Source organism: Prorops nasuta, unplaced genomic scaffold (assembly GCF_024137725.1).
Source record: "Prorops nasuta isolate Cenicafe-Biocafe unplaced genomic scaffold, Cenicafe_Pnas_1.2 PNAS00011, whole genome shotgun sequence".
Classification (NCBI taxonomy): domain Eukaryota; kingdom Metazoa; phylum Arthropoda; class Insecta; order Hymenoptera; family Bethylidae; genus Prorops; species Prorops nasuta.
The window spans coordinates 2,436,221-2,457,066 of NW_027116808.1; the positions used below are offsets into that span (position 1 = coordinate 2,436,221).

The following is a 20,846-nucleotide window of genomic DNA, read 5'->3' on the forward strand; positions in this document are numbered from 1 at the left end:
GCGGTTGTCCCGCGTAGTGTACGTTAAAATAGAATTCGCGTCGCGCAGTACCGTTTGAAAAATCCGAGTTTCGTAGTGTCAGTCGAGAAGTGCTCGTCGCGGTGTTCGGTTGTCCCGCGTAGTGTACGTTAAAAAAAATCGCGTCGCGCAGTGCCGTTCGAAAAATCCGAGTATCATAGTGTCAGTCGAGTAGTGTTCGTCGCGGACTGCGGTTGTCCCGCGTAGTATGCGTTAAAAAAATCGCGTCGCGCAGTACCGTTTGAAAAATCCGAGTTTCGTAGTGTCAGTCGAGAAATGTTCTTCGCGGAGTGAGGTTGTCCCGCGTAGTGTACTTTAAAATAAAATTCGCGTCGCGCAGTGCCGTTTGAAAAATCCGAGTATCGTAGTGTCAGTCGAGAAATGTTCTTCGCGGAGTGCGGTTGTACCGCGTAGTGTACGTTAAAATAAAATTCGCGCGTCGCGCAGTGCCGTTTGAAAAATCCAAGTATCGTAGTGTCAGTCGAGAAGTGTTCGTCGCGGACTGCGGTTGTCCCGCGTTGTGTCAGTTAAAATAGAATTCGCGTCGCACAGTGCCGTTCGAAAAATCCGAGTATCGTAGTGTCAGTCGAGTAGTGTTCGTCGCGTAGTGCGGTTGTACCGCGTAGTGTACGTTAAAATAAAATTCGCGTCGCGCAGTGCCGTTTGAAAAATCCGAGTATCGTAGTGTCAGTCGAGAAGTGTTCGTCGCGGACTGCGGTTGTCCCGCGTAGTATGCGTTAAAAAAATCGCGTCGCGCAGTACCGTTTGAAAAATCCGAGTTTCGTAGTGTCAGTCGAGAAATGTTCTTCGCGGAGTGCGGTTGTCCCGCGTAGTGTACTTTGAAATAAAATTCGCGTCGCGCAGTGCCGTTTGAAAAATCCGAGTATCGTAGTGTCAGTCGAGAAATGTTCTTCGCGGAGTGCGGTTGTACCGCGTAGTGTACGTTAAAATAAAATTCGCGCGTCGCGCAGTGCCGTTTGAAAAATCCGAGTATCGTAGTGTCAGTCGAGAAGTGTTCGTCGCGGACTGCGGTTGTCCCGCGTTGTGTCAGTTAAAATAGAATTCGCGTCGCGCAGTGCCGTTCGAAAAATCCGAGTATCGTAGTGTCAGTCGAGTAGTGTTCGTCGCGTAGTGCGGTTGTACCGCGTAGTGTACGTTAAAATAAAATTCGCGTCGCGCAGTGCCGTTTGAAAAATCCGAGTATCGTAGTGTCAGTCGAGAAGTGTTCGTCGCGGACTGCGGTTGTCCCGCGTAGTATGCGTTAAAAAAATCGCGTCGCGCAGTACCGTTTGAAAAATCCGAGTTTCGTAGTGTCAGTCGAGAAATGTTCTTCGCGGAGTGCGGTTGTCCCGCGTAGTGTACGTTAAAATAGAATTCGCGTCGCGCAGTGCCGTTTGAAAAATCCAAGTATCGTAGTGTCAGTCGAGTATAGTTCGTCACGGAGTGCGGTTGTCCCGCGTAGTATACGTTAAAATAAAATTTGCGCCGCGCAGTGCCGTTTGAAAAATCCGGGTATCGTAGTGTCAGTCGAGAAGTGTTCGTCGCGGACTGCGGTTGTCCCGCGTAGTATGCGTTAAAAAAATCGCGTCGCGCAGTACCGTTTGAAAAATCCGAGTTTCGTAGTGTCAGTCGAGAAATGTTCTTCGCGGAGTGCGGTTGTCCCGCGTAGTGTACTTTAAAATAAAATTCGCGTCGCGCAGTGCCGTTTGAAAAATCCGAGTATCGTAGTGTCAGTCGAGAAATGTTCTTCGCGGAGTGCGGTTGTACCGCGTAGTGTACGTTAAAATAAAATTCGCGCGTCGCGCAGTGCCGTTTGAAAAATCCGAGTATCGTAGTGTCAGTCGAGAAGTGTTCGTCGCGGACTGCGGTTGTCCCGCGTTGTGTCAGTTAAAATAGAATTCGCGTCGCGCAGTGCCGTTCGAAAAATCCGAGTATCGTAGTGTCAGTCGAGTAGTGTTCGTCGCGTAGTGCGGTTGTACCGCGTAGTGTACGTTAAAATAAAATTCGCGTCGCGCAGTGCCGTTTGAAAAATCCGAGTATCGTAGTGTCAGTCGAGAAGTGTTCATCGCGGACTGCGGTTGTCCCGCGTAGTATGCGTTAAAAAAATCGCGTCGCGCAGTACCGTTTGAAAAATCCGAGTTTCGTAGTGTCAGTCGAGAAATGTTCTTCGCGGAGTGCGGTTGTCCCGCGTAGTGTACGTTAAAATAGAATTCGCGTCGCGCAGTGCCGTTTGAAAAATCCAAGTATCGTAGTGTCAGTCGAGTATAGTTCGTCACGGAGTGCGGTTGTCCCGCGTAGTATACGTTAAAATAAAATTTGCGCCGCGCAGTGCCGTTTGAAAAATCCGGGTATCGTAGTATCAGTCGAGTAGTGTTCGTCGCGGAGTGCGGTTGTACCGCGTAGTGTACGTTAAAATAATTTTCGCATCGCATAGTGTCGTTTCAAAATCTTTTTTTCGCGATTGAATAACGTCAGCGTCTTCATCTCCATCGTCTTCATCAACGCCATCAACATCGCCATCAACATCGCCATCCCCATCGCCATCCCCATCGTCGGTTTTATCGCAGAACATGTATGGATTATTGCAGGGAATTCGCCGAATGAGTGAGTACCGCGGGTAAAACCGTGGAAATTTTTTTTATTAACTGAAGAATGACCGAAAACCTATCGGTTGGTTGTATTTGGTCTTTCTTCGGTGAAAATCATTTCTTTTTTTTCATGTTATTTCTGATCCTCCATTTTGTCTATTTCTATTTTGCCCCTATTTTCTGTATTTCATATAGGCTTAGATTTGCGTTATATGTAAGCTCTTTAGCTTTGCCTATTGGGTAGGCATTATAGTTTTCGGTATTAAACAAGTTATCATTTTCAGGTTTCTTATTTCCTTTTAAAATAAAGGGAATCACCTGAACGTCACTATCTATGGGGATTCTATCTTCTCACACATGTCCAGTTTAACCCATTTGCATCATAAGCGCACATATGCTCGCTCTGGTGATAGTGGCCAGGCAAAATGCGCACATATGTGCGCTTATGATGCAAATGGGTTAACTAATAAAGGCACATCATAATTGAATTAACGTTCACTCTCAACAGAAAACAGTTTCTCAATTAATAACTAGAATCAAATATCATTTGCACTTTTTTTTACTCATATATTTTTAGTAGAATTTTTGTATTAAATACCATTTTTTCCAGTTCTTGAAATTCGTAATTATAAACTGAAATACGGAAATATTTTCCTTGAAAATCCTTCCATATTTCAGGTTAATTACTCGTTTTTTCAAATTGTACTAACATTTATTTTTTTCAGGTGGAGTGGAAGAGGACCATTCCTAGTGGCCAAATTGTCTAATATCGATATAAATCCGATAACGAATCGAAACCAACCCTGTACCACTTTCTCCCTTGGCTGGAGAAAGCAAAACGTCATTCGGAATCGAGCCGTCGTCGGAGGAAGACGTACAGGCAAATAATTTCTTTTCCTATTTCTCATGCTCGTTTAATTTATTTTATGTTTTAGGTGGGACAAGTATAGGGCAAGGCTACCAAGGAGTAGGGAGTAAACACTGTCCGTTTACTTAAGTCCCCATTTATTTAATTAATTTCAAGGATAGGCAAATTTAGTTTTATTATTTCCTTTCTTTGTTAATTCAAATACAGATGTTTGTTGATAAGTGGACTCTCGAGTGTCAACTGGCTCGGGCTGATCCTCCTTCAGTGACTATCAACCCTTACTTACTTTGTCCTTGTGGACTCTCGATGTTGGCTCATTAAGTTCACCTAATAGGGGTCCATCTTTATTGATGTGTAAATCGTTTCCTCGATGTAGTAGTTCTTCGTGTGACAACTCGGATCCACACCAAGGGACAAAGAAAGTAATGGTAATTAGTCACTGAGGAGAGTATCAGTCATGATCTGGTTGACCTTTGTGTGAATTAATATTCACGCTCGAGAGGAGGAAGCTACTCAACTAACCGCTGGAAAGAAGTAACAATTTCGTTAGCTTCTCTATTCACTTACTTTTTGTAGCATGCTAATTAATTTATATCTTTGTCTGTCCTTGAAATTCTCTATAATAATCTGAAATGTAGAAATATTTTCCTTGAAAATCATTCCACATTTCGGGTTGAATACTCGTTTTTTCAATTTTATTTTGGTTTTTTCTTTTTGTTTCAGTTAGATCGGGAGAGGAGCATGGGTAGTGACCACATTGACCAATATCAATATAAATCCTATACGAATCGGCACCAATCATTCGCCATTACCACCCTGGGTTGGACGAAGACAAACCGTCACTTGGAATCGGGACATTGTCGGAGGAGGACGTACAGGCAAATAATTTCTTTTCCTATATTTCTCATGCTTGTTTAATTTTATTTAATGTTTTAGGTGGGACAAGTATAGGGCAAGGCTACCAAGGAGTAGGGTGTAAACACTGTCCGTTTACTTAAGTCCCCATTTATTTAATTAATTTGAAGGATAGGCAAATTTAGTTTTATTATTTCCTTTCTTTGTTAATTCAAGTACAGATGTTTGTTGATAAGTGGACTCTCGAGTGTCAACTGGCTCGGGCTGATCCTCCTTCAGTGACTATCAACCCTTACTTACTTTGTCCTTGTGGACTCTCGATGTTGGCTCATTAAGTTCACCTAATAGGGGTCCATCTTTATTGATGTGTAAATCGTTTCCTCGATGTAGTAGTTCTTCGTGTGACAACTCGGATCCACACCAAGGGACAAAGAAAGTAATGGTAATTAGTCACTGAGGAGAGTATCAGTCATGATCTGGTTGACCTTTGTGTGAATTAATATTCACGCTCGAGAGGAGGAAGCTACTCAACTAACCGCTGGAAAGAAGTAACAATTTCGTTAGCTTCTCTATTCACTTACTTTTTGTAGCATGCTAATTAATTTATATCTTTGTCTGTCCTTGAAATTCTCTATAATAATCTGAAATGTAGAAATATTTTCCTTGAAAATCATTCCACATTTCGGGTTGAATACTCGTTTTTTCAATTTTATTTTGGTTTTTTCTTTTTGTTTCAGTTAGATCGGGAGAGGAGCATGGGTAGTGACCACATTGACCAATATCAATATAAATCCTATACGAATCGGCACCAATCATTCGCCATTACCACCCTGGGTTGGACGAAGACAAACCGTCACTTGGAATCGGGACATTGTCGGAGGAGGACGTACAGGCAAATAATTTCTTTTCCTATATTTCTCATGCTTGTTTAATTTTATTTAATGTTTTAGGTGGGACAAGTATAGGGCAAGGCTACCAAGGAGTAGGGTGTAAACACTGTCCGTTTACTTAAGTCCCCATTTATTTAATTAATTTCAAGGATAGGCAAATTTTATTTTATTATTTCCTTTCTTTGTTAATTCAAGTACAGATGTTTGTTGATAAGTGGACTCTCGAGTGTCAACTGGCTCGGGCTGATCCTCCTTCAGTGACTATCAACCCTTACTTACTTTGTCCTTGTGGACTCTCGATGTTGGCTCATTAAGTTCACCTAATAGGGGTCCATCTTTATTGATGTGTAAATCGTTTCCTCGACGTAGTAGTTCTTCGTGTGACAACTCGGATCCACACCAAGGGACAAAGAAAGTAATGGTAATTAGTCACTGAGGAGAGTATCAGTCATGATCTGGTTGACCTTTGTGTGAATTAATATTCACGCTCGAGAGGAGGAAGCTACTCAACTTACAGCTGGAAAGAAGTAACAATTTCGTTAGCATCTCTGTTCATTCACTTTTGTAGCATGCTTTATTAGTTTATATCTTTGTCTATCCTTGAAATTTCCAATTAGAATCTGAAATGTGGAAATATTTTCCTTGAAAATCCTTCCACATTTCGGGTTGAATACTCGTTTTTTCAAATTTATTTTTGTTTTCTTTCTGTTTCAGTTGGAGAGAGAGAGGGCCATGGATATTGACCACATTATCCAATATCGACATAAATCCAACACGAATCGGCACCAATCATTCGCCATTACCACCCTGGGTTGGACGAAGACAAACCGTCACTTGGAATCGGGACATTGTCGGAGGAGGACGTACAGGCAAATAATTTCTTTTCCTATATTTCTCATGCTTGTTTAATTTTATTTAATGTTTTAGGTGGGACAAGTATAGGGCAAGGCTACCAAGGAGTAGGGTGTAAACACTGTCCGTTTACTTAAGTCCCCATTTATTTAATTAATTTCAAGGATAGGCAAATTTTATTTTATTATTTCCTTTCTTTGTTAATTCAAGTACAGATGTTTGTTGATAAGTGGACTCTCGAGTGTCAACTGGCTCGGGCTGATCCTCCTTCAGTGACTATCAACCCTTACTTACTTTGTCCTTGTGGACTCTCGATGTTGGCTCATTAAGTTCACCTAATAGGGGTCCATCTTTATTGATGTGTAAATCGTTTCCTCGACGTAGTAGTTCTTCGTGTGACAACTCGGATCCACACCAAGGGACAAAGAAAGTAATGGTAATTAGTCACTGAGGAGAGTATCAGTCATGATCTGGTTGACCTTTGTGTGAATTAATATTCACGCTCGAGAGGAGGAAGCTACTCAACTTACAGCTGGAAAGAAGTAACAATTTCGTTAGCATCTCTGTTCATTCACTTTTGTAGCATGCTTTATTAGTTTATATCTTTGTCTATCCTTGAAATTTCCAATTAGAATCTGAAATGTGGAAATATTTTCCTTGAAAATCCTTCCACATTTCGGGTTGAATACTCGTTTTTTCAAATTTATTTTTGTTTTCTTTCTGTTTCAGTTGGAGAGAGAGAGGGCCATGGATATTGACCACATTATCCAATATCGACATAAATCCAACACGAATCGGCACCAATCATTCGCCATTACCACCCTGGGTTGGACGAAGACAAACCGTCACTTGGAATCGGGACATTGTCGGAGGAGGACGTACAGGCAAATAATTTCTTTTCCTATATTTCTCATGCTTGTTTAATTTTATTTAATGTTTTAGGTGGGACAAGTATAGGGCAAGGCTACCAAGGAGTAGGGTGTAAACACTGTCCGTTTACTTAAGTCCCCATTTATTTAATTAATTTGAAGGATAGGCAAATTTAGTTTTATTATTTCCTTTCTTTGTTAATTCAAGTACAGATGTTTGTTGATAAGTGGACTCTCGAGTGTCAACTGGCTCGGGCTGATCCTCCTTCAGTAACTATCAACCCTTACTTACTTTGTCCTTGTGGACTCTCGACGTTGGCTCATTAAGTTCACCTAATAGGGGTCCATCTTTATTGATGTGTAAATCGTTTCCTCGACGTAGTAGTTCTTCGTGTGACAACTCGGATCCACACCAAGGGACAAAGAAAGTAAGGGTAATTAGTCACTGAGGAGAGTATCAGTCATGATCTGGTTGACCTTTGTGTGAATTAATATTCACGCTCGAGAGGAGGAAGCTTCTCAACTAACCGCTGGAAAGAAGTAACAATTTCGTTAGCTTCTCTATTCACTCACTTTTTGTAGCATGCTAATTAATTTATATCTTTGGCTGTCCTTGAAATTCTCTATTATAATCTGAAATGTAGAAATATTTTCCTTGAAAATCTTTCCACATTTCGGGTTGAATACTCGTTTTTTCAATTTTTTTTTGATTTTTTCTTTTTGTTTCAGATGAGGCGGCGCCGCCTCCCTCCCCGACGGTGTGCCACCTTGTCGTGGTGGGGAGGCTCACTTCTACAAGATCCTTTCCGACTAGTAAATGATTCGAATTCATTTTCTGGTCTTTGGGAATCTTGTAGAAGTGCCAAGAGCACACCACACCTTAACTATACTATAGTATTCATTCCCGGGTTGAATTATATTATTTAATCCATTACTACACTATCTGAGGCCTGAGCTACATATGATTTAATTTCCCATTGTGTATATACACAGTGGGAAATTGAATCGTGTGTGCTTTTAACTATAGTGTAGTATATCATTTTCCATGTTAAATTACAGAGTGAAACTAGCCGAACCACACACGATTCAATTTCCCACTGGAAGATGAGTTACATAGGTTGCATTCAGTAGTGACAACAGTTGCGGAACTGTTGAGTAATTCTTTTTAAACTTCTACTTTTATTGGATAAAATTATAGGATCTAAGAGTAATAGCCAATAACATACACCGCTCCCTCAGCATAGGTACGATTTCACTTTTCGCTCGTCGCTAGCGACAAATGGTCACGTGGGACAAAGTATACTACATTTTCTGCTTATTCTGTCGCTAGCGACACTGAAATAAAGTTGGATTTATCCAACTTTTCAGCGACATCGCTAGTATCGCCCGTATCGCCTGTATCGCTGCTCGTATGTATTCAACGGAACGGAACAGGCGGATCGTGTGAATTTTAAATTTGAAAAATGGATGGAAATTCAAATTGAAAATACATTTGTCACATTTATAGCAAGCCGATACATATGAAGCTAAAAAATAATATAATGAATAATTATTGTAATTAATATATAAGAAACGTTGAATATAATTAACCCAAAAAACAGGCTTTGCTTGTAAAATAATACGGCATATATACAGAGTGAAGCTGTTATACCGCCCTAGAATATAGATGCAAAAAGACGAGTATCTCTTTAATTATAAAAGATATTCAATTTGTGCATAGGACCTTCTCGAATTCTCTTGTTATTTGCTTTCGCAAAGGTCATATATAAAAATTGAATATCTCTTATATAGTTAAAAAGATATGCATCTTTTTCTACTAATGTTTTGGGGCGGTTTAAGTTCCTTACCCTGTATAGATTTCTTACTAAAAACAGAATCTTAAATTGTAACATTTTTATTACAAAATAAATTCAATTAAGTTTTATTATGAGTAACATGTAGCAACAATTAATTTTACTAATAAAATTATCAAACTAGGGATAATCATAATTTTACTAATGTAAATTATTATTTTCTGATATATGAACTATATAATTTTCATCCTCTCATGCTATATAGGAAAATGAAGGAATTATTTTCATAACAAGGATTTAAGAAAACATTAATTTCAAATATATATGAAACCTTTATTAATTCCTCATTCAATATATGTGCATACCTCATAACTTTTGATTATTATTATAATATTCACAATTTTTTTATACATATGCAAATTAAATTCAAATGTCATATACCATAACACGACACCACAGTCACTACACCTAAGAAACCATTATGCGATTGCTGCTAGCGATTACCCGTTTCCTTCGTTCCTACATTCAGAACCCGCCTCAGAATACATGTCGCTGCTAGCGACGAGCGACAAGCGACAAGTGAAAACATAGGAGAGATAAACTGCATATTCTGTCGCTAGTGTCCATCTTGGATTGCATATACTATATCATCTTATATTTATCGCTAGCGACGAGCGACAAGTGAAATCGTATGTAATGGTATAGTACGGCCCTATGTATTTTGAAATTAGTAATTAGAAATATCTATATTGCGGCCCCTCTACAGTCTCTACCCTCTGACGTATTTCCGCCGACCAGTAGTATCAGCAGCGACTATAGCGTAGTACCTAAAATAGTACTACGCTATAGGATATGTCGCTTTTTGGTACTACGGTAGTACCGAAAGTACACAGTGGGAAATTGAATCGTGTGTGCTTCGGCTAGCTTCACTATGTAATTTAACGTGCAAAATGATATACTACACTATAGTTGAAAGCACACACGATTCAATTTCCCACTGTGTACTACATACTACACTTGGCAACTCTGGTACTCGCAGTTCTCGCAGTCAATAGCGGAACGGGGCCTGAATTAGGCTTTTAGCGGGCCATCTAACGTGGTTCCTAAAATTCCTAAATGCATGAAGAGACGCCATACATACGTACATATGTATACATATGCATATGTACATACATATGTACTACTTGCCGCAGTCACTGCACAGTGCGCGCAACTAGAGGTCTGTTCTTTTTCGCTGTTTGCTGCACTAGTGCAATAAGTTAGAGTGGAGAAAACATACATATGTTTATCTTATTTCAACTAATTGCATTAGTTCGATAGTGCAGCGAAAAGGAACAAACGGTATAGGACTGACAAATAACTGATTGCACTAGTTCGATAGTGCAGCGAAAATGAACAGACCTTATGCTACTAATTTAAGGGTCGGTGAAACGTTCGCAAATGCAATGCTGGAGACTTAAGAATTTGAAGCCAAAACAGCAGTTTTCATGTTCGGGAACTCGAAATAAAGATATTCTGAAGATAAACTAGATGAGTTAAATGGTAATTTGTCATTTTTACGCAGAATTATCGTCTATTTAGAATGATCACTTCTTTTTTGGTTTCGAATTCTTAGGGTGAGATTCACCAAGTCCGGCTTGGGGCTAGCCGGGCTAAACTCATATGTACTCATGTAACGGTAACTATACTACTTTAGCCCGAAAGTATACCATCCGTTTGTTTCTTTTCGCTGCACTATCGAACTAATGCAATTAGTTGAAATAAGACAAACATATGTTTTCTCCACTCTAACTTATTGCACTAGTGCAGCAAACAGCGAAAAAGAACAGACCTCATGTTAACCCGGCTAGCCTTCAAGCCGGACTTGGTGAATCTCACCCTTAGGTTTCCAGCATTGCATTTGCGAACGTTTCAGGCGCGTTCACGGAGCACGCTTTTAGCACTGCACTGCCAACGCTACTGCGCATAGAAAAATGATTGAAATGTGTGCGCAGTAGCGTTGATAGCGTCTCCGTGAACGCGCCCTTCATCGACCCTAAAGCGGAGCCTCTCTATTAAGTGCCTATATCTATGAATGTATGTATGTACTGACATTCATCGAATCTGCTCGTGAAGAATGGCCTACTAGATTTGTAACTAGCTGGACAGCTTCAGGTCTCTAGTTCTCACCAAAGCGTAAAACGTCACGGTGACGTCAGATGACGTCACGATGACGTATAGGAGTCGTGGTGGGGAGAATAAGGAGAATCTGGTAAATTGCATATACTCGAGTGTAGCGGTTGATCGTCTTACTTTTGTCAAAAGTATATCATCTCGGGATAAAATGGTATAGTAAGAATTTTCTTCTTTCTCTGTCTAATAGCATAAGAGTGAGAGAGAAAGACATATGATACCCCATGTGCCCATTGATTCTGCTCGAGCACGTTTTTGGTATAGTGATAGGAATTTTGGTATACTGATAGAAGCGGTAATAATATAGTAATCAAACGACAGATCAATAAAAAGAAGAGGGCATATTCCAATGAGTGAAGTGTCAAAATGTGCAACTTAACCTCTGTAATTTGTATTAATTTATTAAAATAACTTGTAAGTGATGAACTTTTAATAAAATCATATTAAGTGTTATAAATTTGTATAAAAAATATGTATTTTAGTTTTAACCTATTATTGTGTAACATATGGTGTATAAAAATAACTGAAAATATATATTTTAAATTAAATTTATGTTGTTGATATTTTGTCAAGAATAACACATCATTAACTTTTATATTAATAATAAGGAGCTATATTCTTGAGTCGTAAAGTCCATTGGAGCTTGCAAGTCAACTATGGATCCCAAGCTTACAGCAATAAGATTCTACGAATAAAGAAGATGCAATTCATTATTAAAATAGATAATCGTTAACTCAGATTTTTTTGCAGAAACCTAATATCAATAGTGACAAGCTTTCGTATCTATTTCCAATTGATGATGCTGGAAGAGAACCTCTGAGAGCTCCTGACAGCTCAACTGCCACAGGTCCAAGAAACAGCTATTTACGTAAATCTGTCCAGTGTCATGCAATACATTATCCAGAAGCCATTCTGCTATTATCCAGCTAATGTTTCTACGCAATATAATTAATTTCTTATTAATTTTCAAATATACTAAATATGTAAAGAAGAAAAAGCCAATATATTAAAATCCATTTACTTACACTACATCTCATTACGTAACCATGAGTGAATATTGTTGAATGGTGACAGAACAGTTTATAGTTGCAGAATCAGAATACATTCCTGTTGTGGGTAATGTTGCTGGGTCCTTTTGTTCTTTCGCAGTATCCAAAAGCAGCAAATTTGCAATGATTTTACAATTATAGCCTATATTCGAAGAAAACTTTAATACTTAAACTTAAATTGAAGAATATTCAAATGATTAATAGTAACTCCTTACGGATTAAGATATCTTGCATTATTTTCAATTTCTGCTACCAGTGCATATAGGCAAATTCAGTGGTAAATTGTTATTCTCATCACTTAGAGCTTGTTAATCCTGTAAGTTACGTAGCACTTTAAAGTGGGCAAACAAATCCTTACGCTGCATTATATTAGTCTTCTCTTCCTTCGCTAACTTTTGAAAATTCATATATTACTGTTATCCACGAGTATATTTACCCAGTGGCTGAAAAATATTAGAAAGAGTATGAAAATTCATTCTTAAAAGTAAGCATAAATTATTTCCATATTCATAAAGTTATACATACCTATTCTATTATTTAGCTGGATGTTAGCTGCCACGAAGACATCCATATGCAATGTGCCTGCCCTCCTTCCTTTTTATTCCAGTGTATTATCCTAATAGTTTGCTGCAGGACAGTCTTAAGTCAGAAATAGATTGAAGTGTGATAATTCGGTTCTACTTTCTCTTTACCCTGGCCTACCATGAGGAGATACTCTTTTTTATCTTGATTTTTCATAACGTAAATGATAAATAATTATTCCTGAAATAAAAACGTGCACACACACATATATATATATATATATATATTATTGTCTTTTCAGATTATATACTGTATTTTTTATCTTATATAATTTATTTTTTTTTTCTTTTTTTCAGTACTCCGAAAATTGATTTACGTTAAATAATATTGGTGGCCCTGAAAAGGGCCGATTTTTGGATCCAACACGTGGCAGAGCACATTCCTTTTTTATACCATGCAATCCGATCCATCTAAAAAAATACCCATTCGAAACCAACAACAGTAAAGCTCATTCAATAATCCGTCCAGTAGCCATTCCGCTCGATCACTTGATTAAGTCGATTAGGTATCGAGTTAGTCAAGTTAGCTAAGAACTCTGGGTCAGACCTAAGGCCTTCCCAGATATTCTTCGCTTGATCGAGAATCGCTGCCCTCGTCCTCGCGCCTGGCTCTATCCATCGTCTGGACATCAATGCCCAGACGTTCCCAATTAAATTGAGATCCGGTGATCGAGCGGGCCAATCCACCACTTCCAACTCCGGGTGTCGCGCAAACCACGCTCGCGTTTCGCGTGAGGTATGGATCGCTGAATTGTCCTGCACAAATCGGATCACCGGTACTTCATCCGCGGGATATACATTACGCACGCTTGGGAGAAAAATTTCTTCCAAGATGCGAATGTATTCCCGGGAATTCATACGTGGAGAAATCTCCACAAGATCACCGATATGTTCACCGGAAATCCAGCCCCATACGCCACACGATACGCGTCCAGACCGATGAGTCTGGAAGACGTGGTTTGGCTGCAACCGGGTATCGTTCGGGCGCCACACGTGCAAGGCCTGAGCCTGAGAGGGCAACGATATGAAAACCTTTTCATCGGTCCATATCGTAGCCTTCCAATCTGCACGGCTCCGCGAAAGATTCGCGAGGGCATAGCCAACTCTCTGCTCACGGTGAGCAGGAGTTAATGGGATTTTACGCGCTGGACGACGGCAGTGAATACCTGCAGAGTGTAAACGCCGCAGGCCGGTGGTCACTGAAGCTGGATAATCTATCTCCTCCACTATGTCGCTGACACTAGCGAAGGGATCTTCTTCGATCCTGCTCAGCAGCTGCTGGTCATCGATCTCCGAAGTCCTTTTCTGCCCTCTGTTCTCCGCTCTCCGGTCACGCAGTGCGTGGTCTCCGCCTTCGCGGTACCGACGTATCCAGCGCCTGACGGTGGTCTCGTGTGCCCCGCAGAGTACAGCGATCTCACTCGCGCTTTTCCCGCACTCAAAATAGCCAATGGCTCTTCCTCTGGTAGCCTCACTATGCTGTGACATCGTCGACGTATCCAATAGATATGAATGTTATAACAAATTAACGTTATTATCGATACTTCTAATTCAATAATCGAGGCATTATTCACTTTTATCTATAATAACGTTAATTTGTTATAACATTCATATCTATTGGATACGTCGACGATGTCACAGCATAGTGAGGCTACCAGAGGAAGAGCCATTGGCTATTTTGAGTGCGGGAAAAGCGCGAGTGAGATCGCTGTACTCTGCGGGGCACACGAAACCACCGTCAGGCGCTGGATACGTCGGTACCGCGAAGGCGGAGACCACGCACTGCGTGACCGGAGAGCGGAGAACAGAGGGCAGAAAAGGACTTCGGAGATCGATGACCAGCAGCTGCTGAGCAGGATCGAAGAAGATCCCTTCGCTAGTGTCAGCGACATAGTGGAGGAGATAGATTATCCAGCTTCAGTGACCACCGGCCTGCGGCGTTTACACTCTGCAGGTATTCACTGCCGTCGTCCAGCGCGTAAAATCCCATTAACTCCTGCTCACCGTGAGCAGAGAGTTGGCTATGCCCTCGCGAATCTTTCGCGGAGCCGTGCAGATTGGAAGGCTACGATATGGACCGATGAAAAGGTTTTCATATCGTTGCCCTCTCAGGCTCAGGCCTTGCACGTGTGGCGCCCGAACGATACCCGGTTGCAGCCAAACCACGTCTTCCAGACTCATCGGTCTGGACGCGTATCGTGTGGCGTATGGGGCTGGATTTCCGGTGAACATATCGGTGATCTTGTGGAGATTTCTCCACGTATGAATTCCCGGGAATACATTCGCATCTTGGAAGAAATTTTTCTCCCAAGCGTGCGTAATGTATATCCCGCGGATGAAGTACCGGTGATCCGATTTGTGCAGGACAATTCAGCGATCCATACCTCACGCGAAACGCGAGCGTGGTTTGCGCGACACCCGGAGTTGGAAGTGGTGGATTGGCCCGCTCGATCACCGGATCTCAATTTAATTGAGAACGTCTGGGCATTGATGTCCAGACGATGGATAGAGCCAGGCGCGAGGACGAGGGCAGCGATTCTCGATCAAGCGAAGAATATCTGGGAAGGCCTTAGGTCTGACCCAGAGTTCTTAGCTAACTTGACTAACTCGATACCTAATCGACTTAATCAAGTGATCGAGCGGAATGGCTACTGGACGGATTATTGAATGAGCTTTACTGTTGTTGGTTTCGAATGGGTATTTTTTTAGATGGATCGGATTGCATGGTATAAAAAAGGAATGTGCTCTGCCACGTGTTGGATCCAAAAATCGGCCCTTTTCAGGGCCACCAATATTATTTAACGTAAATCAATTTTCGGAGTACTGAAAAAAAGAAAAAAAAAATAAATTATATAAGATAAAAAATACAGTATATAATCTGAAAAGACAATAATATATATATATATATATATATGTGTGTGTGCACGTTTTTATTTCAGGAATAATTATTTATCATTTACGTTATGAAAAATCAAGATAAAAAAGAGTATCTCCTCATGGTAGGCCAGGGTAAAGAGAAAGTAGAACCGAATTATCACACTTCAATCTATTTCTGACTTAAGACTGTCCTGCAGCAAACTATTAGGATAATACACTGGAATAAAAAGGAAGGAGGGCAGGCACATTGCATATGGATGTCTTCGTGGCAGCTAACATCCAGCTAAATAATAGAATAGGTATGTATAACTTTATGAATATGGAAATAATTTATGCTTACTTTTAAGAATGAATTTTCATACTCTTTCTAATATTTTTCAGCCACTGGGTAAATATACTCGTGGATAACAGTAATATATGAATTTTCAAAAGTTAGCGAAGGAAGAGAAGACTAATATAATGCAGCGTAAGGATTTGTTTGCCCACTTTAAAGTGCTACGTAACTTACAGGATTAACAAGCTCTAAGTGATGAGAATAACAATTTACCACTGAATTTGCCTATATGCACTGGTAGCAGAAATTGAAAATAATGCAAGATATCTTAATCCGTAAGGAGTTACTATTAATCATTTGAATATTCTTCAATTTAAGTTTAAGTATTAAAGTTTTCTTCGAATATAGGCTATAATTGTAAAATCATTGCAAATTTGCTGCTTTTGGATACTGCGAAAGAACAAAAGGACCCAGCAACATTACCCACAACAGGAATGTATTCTGATTCTGCAACTATAAACTGTTCTGTCACCATTCAACAATATTCACTCATGGTTACGTAATGAGATGTAGTGTAAGTAAATGGATTTTAATATATTGGCTTTTTCTTCTTTACATATTTAGTATATTTGAAAATTAATAAGAAATTAATTATATTGCGTAGAAACATTAGCTGGATAATAGCAGAATGGCTTCTGGATAATGTATTGCATGACACTGGACAGATTTACGTAAATAGCTGTTTCTTGGACCTGTGGCAGTTGAGCTGTCAGGAGCTCTCAGAGGTTCTCTTCCAGCATCATCAATTGGAAATAGATACGAAAGCTTGTCACTATTGATATTAGGTTTCTGCAAAAAAATCTGAGTTAACGATTATCTATTTTAATAATGAATTGCATCTTCTTTATTCGTAGAATCTTATTGCTGTAAGCTTGGGATCCATAGTTGACTTGCAAGCTCCAATGGACTTTACGACTCAAGAATATAGCTCCTTATTATTAATATAAAAGTTAATGATGTGTTATTCTTGACAAAATATCAACAACATAAATTTAATTTAAAATATATATTTTCAGTTATTTTTATACACCATATGTTACACAATAATAGGTTAAAACTAAAATACATATTTTTTATACAAATTTATAACACTTAATATGATTTTATTAAAAGTTCATCACTTACAAGTTATTTTAATAAATTAATACAAATTACAGAGGTTAAGTTGCACATTTTGACACTTCACTCATTGGAATATGCCCTCTTCTTTTTATTGATCTGTCGTTTGATTACTATATTATTACCGCTTCTATCAGTATACCAAAATTCCTATCACTATACCAAAAACGTGCTCGAGCAGAATCAATGGGCACATGGGGTATCATATGTCTTTCTCTCTCACTCTTATGCTATTAGACAGAGAAAGAAGAAAATTCTTACTATACCATTTTATCCCGAGATGATATACTTTTGACAAAAGTAAGACGATCAACCGCTACACTCGAGTATATGCAATTTACCAGATTCTCCTTATTCTCCCCACCACGACTCCTATACGTCATCGTGACGTCATCTGACGTCACCGTGACGTTTTACGCTTTGGTGAGAACTAGAGACCTGAAGCTGTCCAGCTAGTTACAAATCTAGTAGGCCATTCTTCACGAGCAGATTCGATGAATGTCAGTGTACATACATTAGTGATGCTCAAATCTTCAAACTATATCGATATTTCGTATCGATACGTATAGCGCAGCATAACATCGATACGTGAAAAATATCGAGCTCCTTGTATCGATATTTCGATATTCATCGATACTTATAGAATATGTCATGTATGTAGTATAATAATAATATACGCACAGTTGATTTTGTTATTACATGTAATTAACTATATAAAGTGAATTTTTAAACAAATTCAATACAAATGGTATGTTAAATTTTCAGTTTTTTCTTTGTAAATTGTTTTAAGTGCTACTATGTATAAATAAAAGCTATTATATCTATATTTATTTTTTCCTTACTTTTAATTAATTCTTCAAATTTCACAAAATATAATATATGATAATTATTATACAACTATATAACATAACGTAATATTAAGACAGCTAGCAAATGATGTCACCTATAGATGCTTAATTAATATACCAATAGTTGACGTAACCTATAACAAAACTGACAAAAGTAAATGAAGAATTCTTAATATTTACTGTAAAATTTATAGTTTGTGAACTAATATGTAGTTTATATTAGCTTTCTTTAACTTAATAGATGAATAATTATCAAGTTAACCTTAGGCTACTGCATGAAGTATGAAAGAGCGGTAGAGTACAAATCATCACAGATTTCATGTTACGTCCTGTAGGCTCAGGCTTACTCCAGTATCTATAAAAATTATTGTACAATTGAGATACAGTACATATGATATATGATAATTAATATCACTAACACAGCTTACCTAATTAAGTAAGATACAAAATCTTGACATTGCTAACTTATAATTTCCAGTCTTCCAAATGTAGCGACCCTAAGAATAACAGCTGCTGTAAATGTGTACCATTTAAGCGGTTCCTACTTTCCGTTACTATCCTCCCAGCTTTCGAAAATAATCGTTCGCAAGGAACAGATGATGCAATTGTTGCTAAGTATTTTCTCCCTAATTTATTCAACGCAGAGTTATTCATTTTCCAATAATTTATGGGACAAGCATCTATTTGTATTGGAGGTTGGTTTAAGTAGACCCTTAAATCTTCTGGTATATTATTAAAATTATCTTTCCCTTTTGATTTTATTTCATGCACTAATGTTTCATGATAATACCAAAAATGATTAGTATTCATATTAATATCTGAATAATTTTCATAATTTTCATCATTTGAAACTGAATCATTTAAAATGGTTGCTAATTTATTTGTGATATTAGTACAAGCAATTTGGTCCATAAAATGAATTGACTTGAACCTGGGATCAAGAATTGTTGCACAAGCCAAAATAAACTCTTTTTCAATATTGCAAAATCTCAGTTCAAATTGTTGAATTAGCTGTTCTTTCATCTTATTTCCTGCTGCTGTTGTAGGATTTAACTGATTTAATTTCTTTTTTAATGTACTTATTATTGGTATGACTTTGCTAGCCGTTAAGTAGAATTCACCACATATTATTTTAGTTGCTTCTTTAAACGGCTTTAAAAGTTCTATAAATTCCTTTAATATTTGTAATTCTGTAGCAGTAACCATAACTGGAGCAGCAGGAAATCTAAGAAGTATTGATCCAACTTTATCAGACAATTCTATAAATCTTTCTAGCATGTCGTGGGTCGAATTCCACCTTGTATCAACAGACTGTATTAGTTTCAAATTTGATACAGCTCGTAAAGAATCCATTGCAGTTACAGATTTTTTAAAATAAGTAACAATAGATTTAATTTTTTTGCATATCAAATGTATTTCATCACATTCTAATATTTTTGAGGGTACTAAATGAAGGCTATGTGCAAAACAAGAAAGATGCTTATCTGCACCAAATGCATCCTTTATAGCCTTTTTTATGTTTGCCCCATTATCAGAGACGATGCATATAATACTATTAAAACATATTTTCCACTGATCTACAGTATTCAAAAGCCACGCTTCAAGGTTTTCAGAACTATGCTTATCATTCAGTTCAGTTACTCCTAATGCCACTGATTTATGTTTGTCATCATATATGTAATGACATGTTAACCCTAAATAACTTTTAACATTTAATAGATCGGTCCAGATGTCAGTTGTAAGCGATAAATATTCAGTCTGATGGAGATATAATTTTATTTTCTCTGATAAAATTTCATACTTCTGTTCGAGAAGCCTCGTTAGTGTACTTCTGCTAGGAATTCTATACAAAGGACATAGTAATCTGATAAATGCTTGAAAGCCTTCCTTTGCTACGGTTAAGTATGGCATATTGTCTTTTGCAATCATGAATAACAATGAGTTTGTTATTTCTGTTTCTTTGTTACCTCCAGCTAGAATAATATTATATATAATAATGATTGATGTTATACACATATATAGTGTTCATTTCGCTGAATGAAAATTAAAAGCTTTTGTCATTTTTACTTTACCTTGATATGAATTCTGCTTGTACAATGACATGTCTATTCTTGGTTGTTTTCTTAAATATGGACTTTCCATTACGGATAAGGAATCTGATGATATAGTGGCGCTCGATGAAGATGAAATTAAATTATTTAAACAATCAGGTTCATCAAGATTTTCTAAGCCAACTTCATATTCAGTCTGTAATTTTAAAATGAGTGAATAAACATGTGATATTAGAAGAAATGGAATGCAAAATAATGTAGATCATTTTTACCATTGTTATATTTCTTTTCAATGATGGTTTTTTATTAATAACAGAATCAGGGTTCAAGTCCAAATCTGGGTGGTATCTTGTTAAATGAGTTTTTAAATTGGTTGTGTTCCCACTTCTTTTTACTTCTACTTGACATATCTTGCATTTTCCTCCAGTAGCTGTTTTTATAAAATACTTCCATACAAGGCTCGGCACTATAAGTTAATATAATGTTTGGAGAACACTACTTATACGATAAATCAACTTTACTAAATATATAAATATAAAAAGAAAAGGAAAGAATAGTAATGATAAATAATGGAAAGGATTTGCACATACTGATGAGGGGAATTCTAGTACTTCTGAGATTAAATTAATTCTTGTGAAAAACATTAATTAAAAGGTCCTGAAAAATGTGTTATAAAAATATATAATTAAAATTGCTTACAATAAAATCGTGTTAAACATTTACGCTTAAACATAATATTAATTTTTAATTGTTAACTAAAAAAGAGACTTATACCTTCAATTTTGTTTAATCAGATTTCAACGAATTTTTATACCGTTAATTCTTAATTTTAAATTGTGGTAGTTGTGAAGGAAATTAAATTTTCTTCGCATGCTTCGATTATGCATTCATATAGTTTTACCAAGAAAGTTCAGAGTGAATTGAGCTTAATTAGTACAAATGCAGTTTCGCGCAAGTCAGTATATCGAAATTCGATATCGACATCTAAGTATCGATAAACCGATATATCGTGCAACGTAAACTTGATACAAAATATCGAAATATCAATGTAAAAATATCGATATTTCGATATATCGATATAA

The 20,846-nt window shown here is 37.8% G+C and overlaps 1 protein-coding gene and 2 long non-coding RNA genes across 4 annotated transcripts; 1 reads left to right on the top strand and 2 right to left on the bottom strand.

Annotated features, from left to right (window-relative positions):
• Positions 1–11,474: 11,474 nt before the first annotated feature.
• Positions 11,475–12,184, bottom strand: LOC136777608 (uncharacterized). The gene is made up of 3 exons (XR_010823281.1): positions 11,931–12,184; positions 11,660–11,840; positions 11,475–11,590 (listed from the first exon to the last, which is right to left on the bottom strand). It is a non-coding gene; the product is annotated as an uncharacterized lncRNA (long non-coding RNA).
• Positions 12,185–16,006: 3,822 nt separating this feature from the next.
• LOC136777609 (uncharacterized) lies at positions 16,007–16,716 on the top strand. The gene is made up of 3 exons (XR_010823282.1): positions 16,007–16,260; positions 16,351–16,531; positions 16,601–16,716. It is a non-coding gene; the product is annotated as an uncharacterized lncRNA (long non-coding RNA).
• An 878-nt stretch (positions 16,717–17,594) lies between these two features.
• LOC136777495 (zinc finger BED domain-containing protein 4-like) lies at positions 17,595–20,662 on the bottom strand. 2 transcript variants are annotated; one of them, XR_010823256.1, is made up of 6 exons: positions 20,539–20,662; positions 20,037–20,230; positions 19,786–19,960; positions 18,142–19,686; positions 17,976–18,068; positions 17,595–17,847 (listed from the first exon to the last, which is right to left on the bottom strand). XR_010823256.1 is itself a non-coding variant. In XM_066733827.1 (5 exons), exons 2-4 carry the CDS (start codon positions 20,037–20,039, stop codon positions 18,179–18,181), a joined length of 1,686 nt encoding a protein of 561 aa, XP_066589924.1. In that variant the 5' UTR covers positions 20,040–20,230; positions 20,539–20,662; the 3' UTR covers positions 17,595–18,068; positions 18,142–18,178. The 2 variants fall into 2 exon arrangements, 1 of the variants encoding a protein (XP_066589924.1); XM_066733827.1 differs by having other exon boundaries at positions 17,595–18,068.
• Positions 20,663–20,846: the final 184 nt, after the last annotated feature.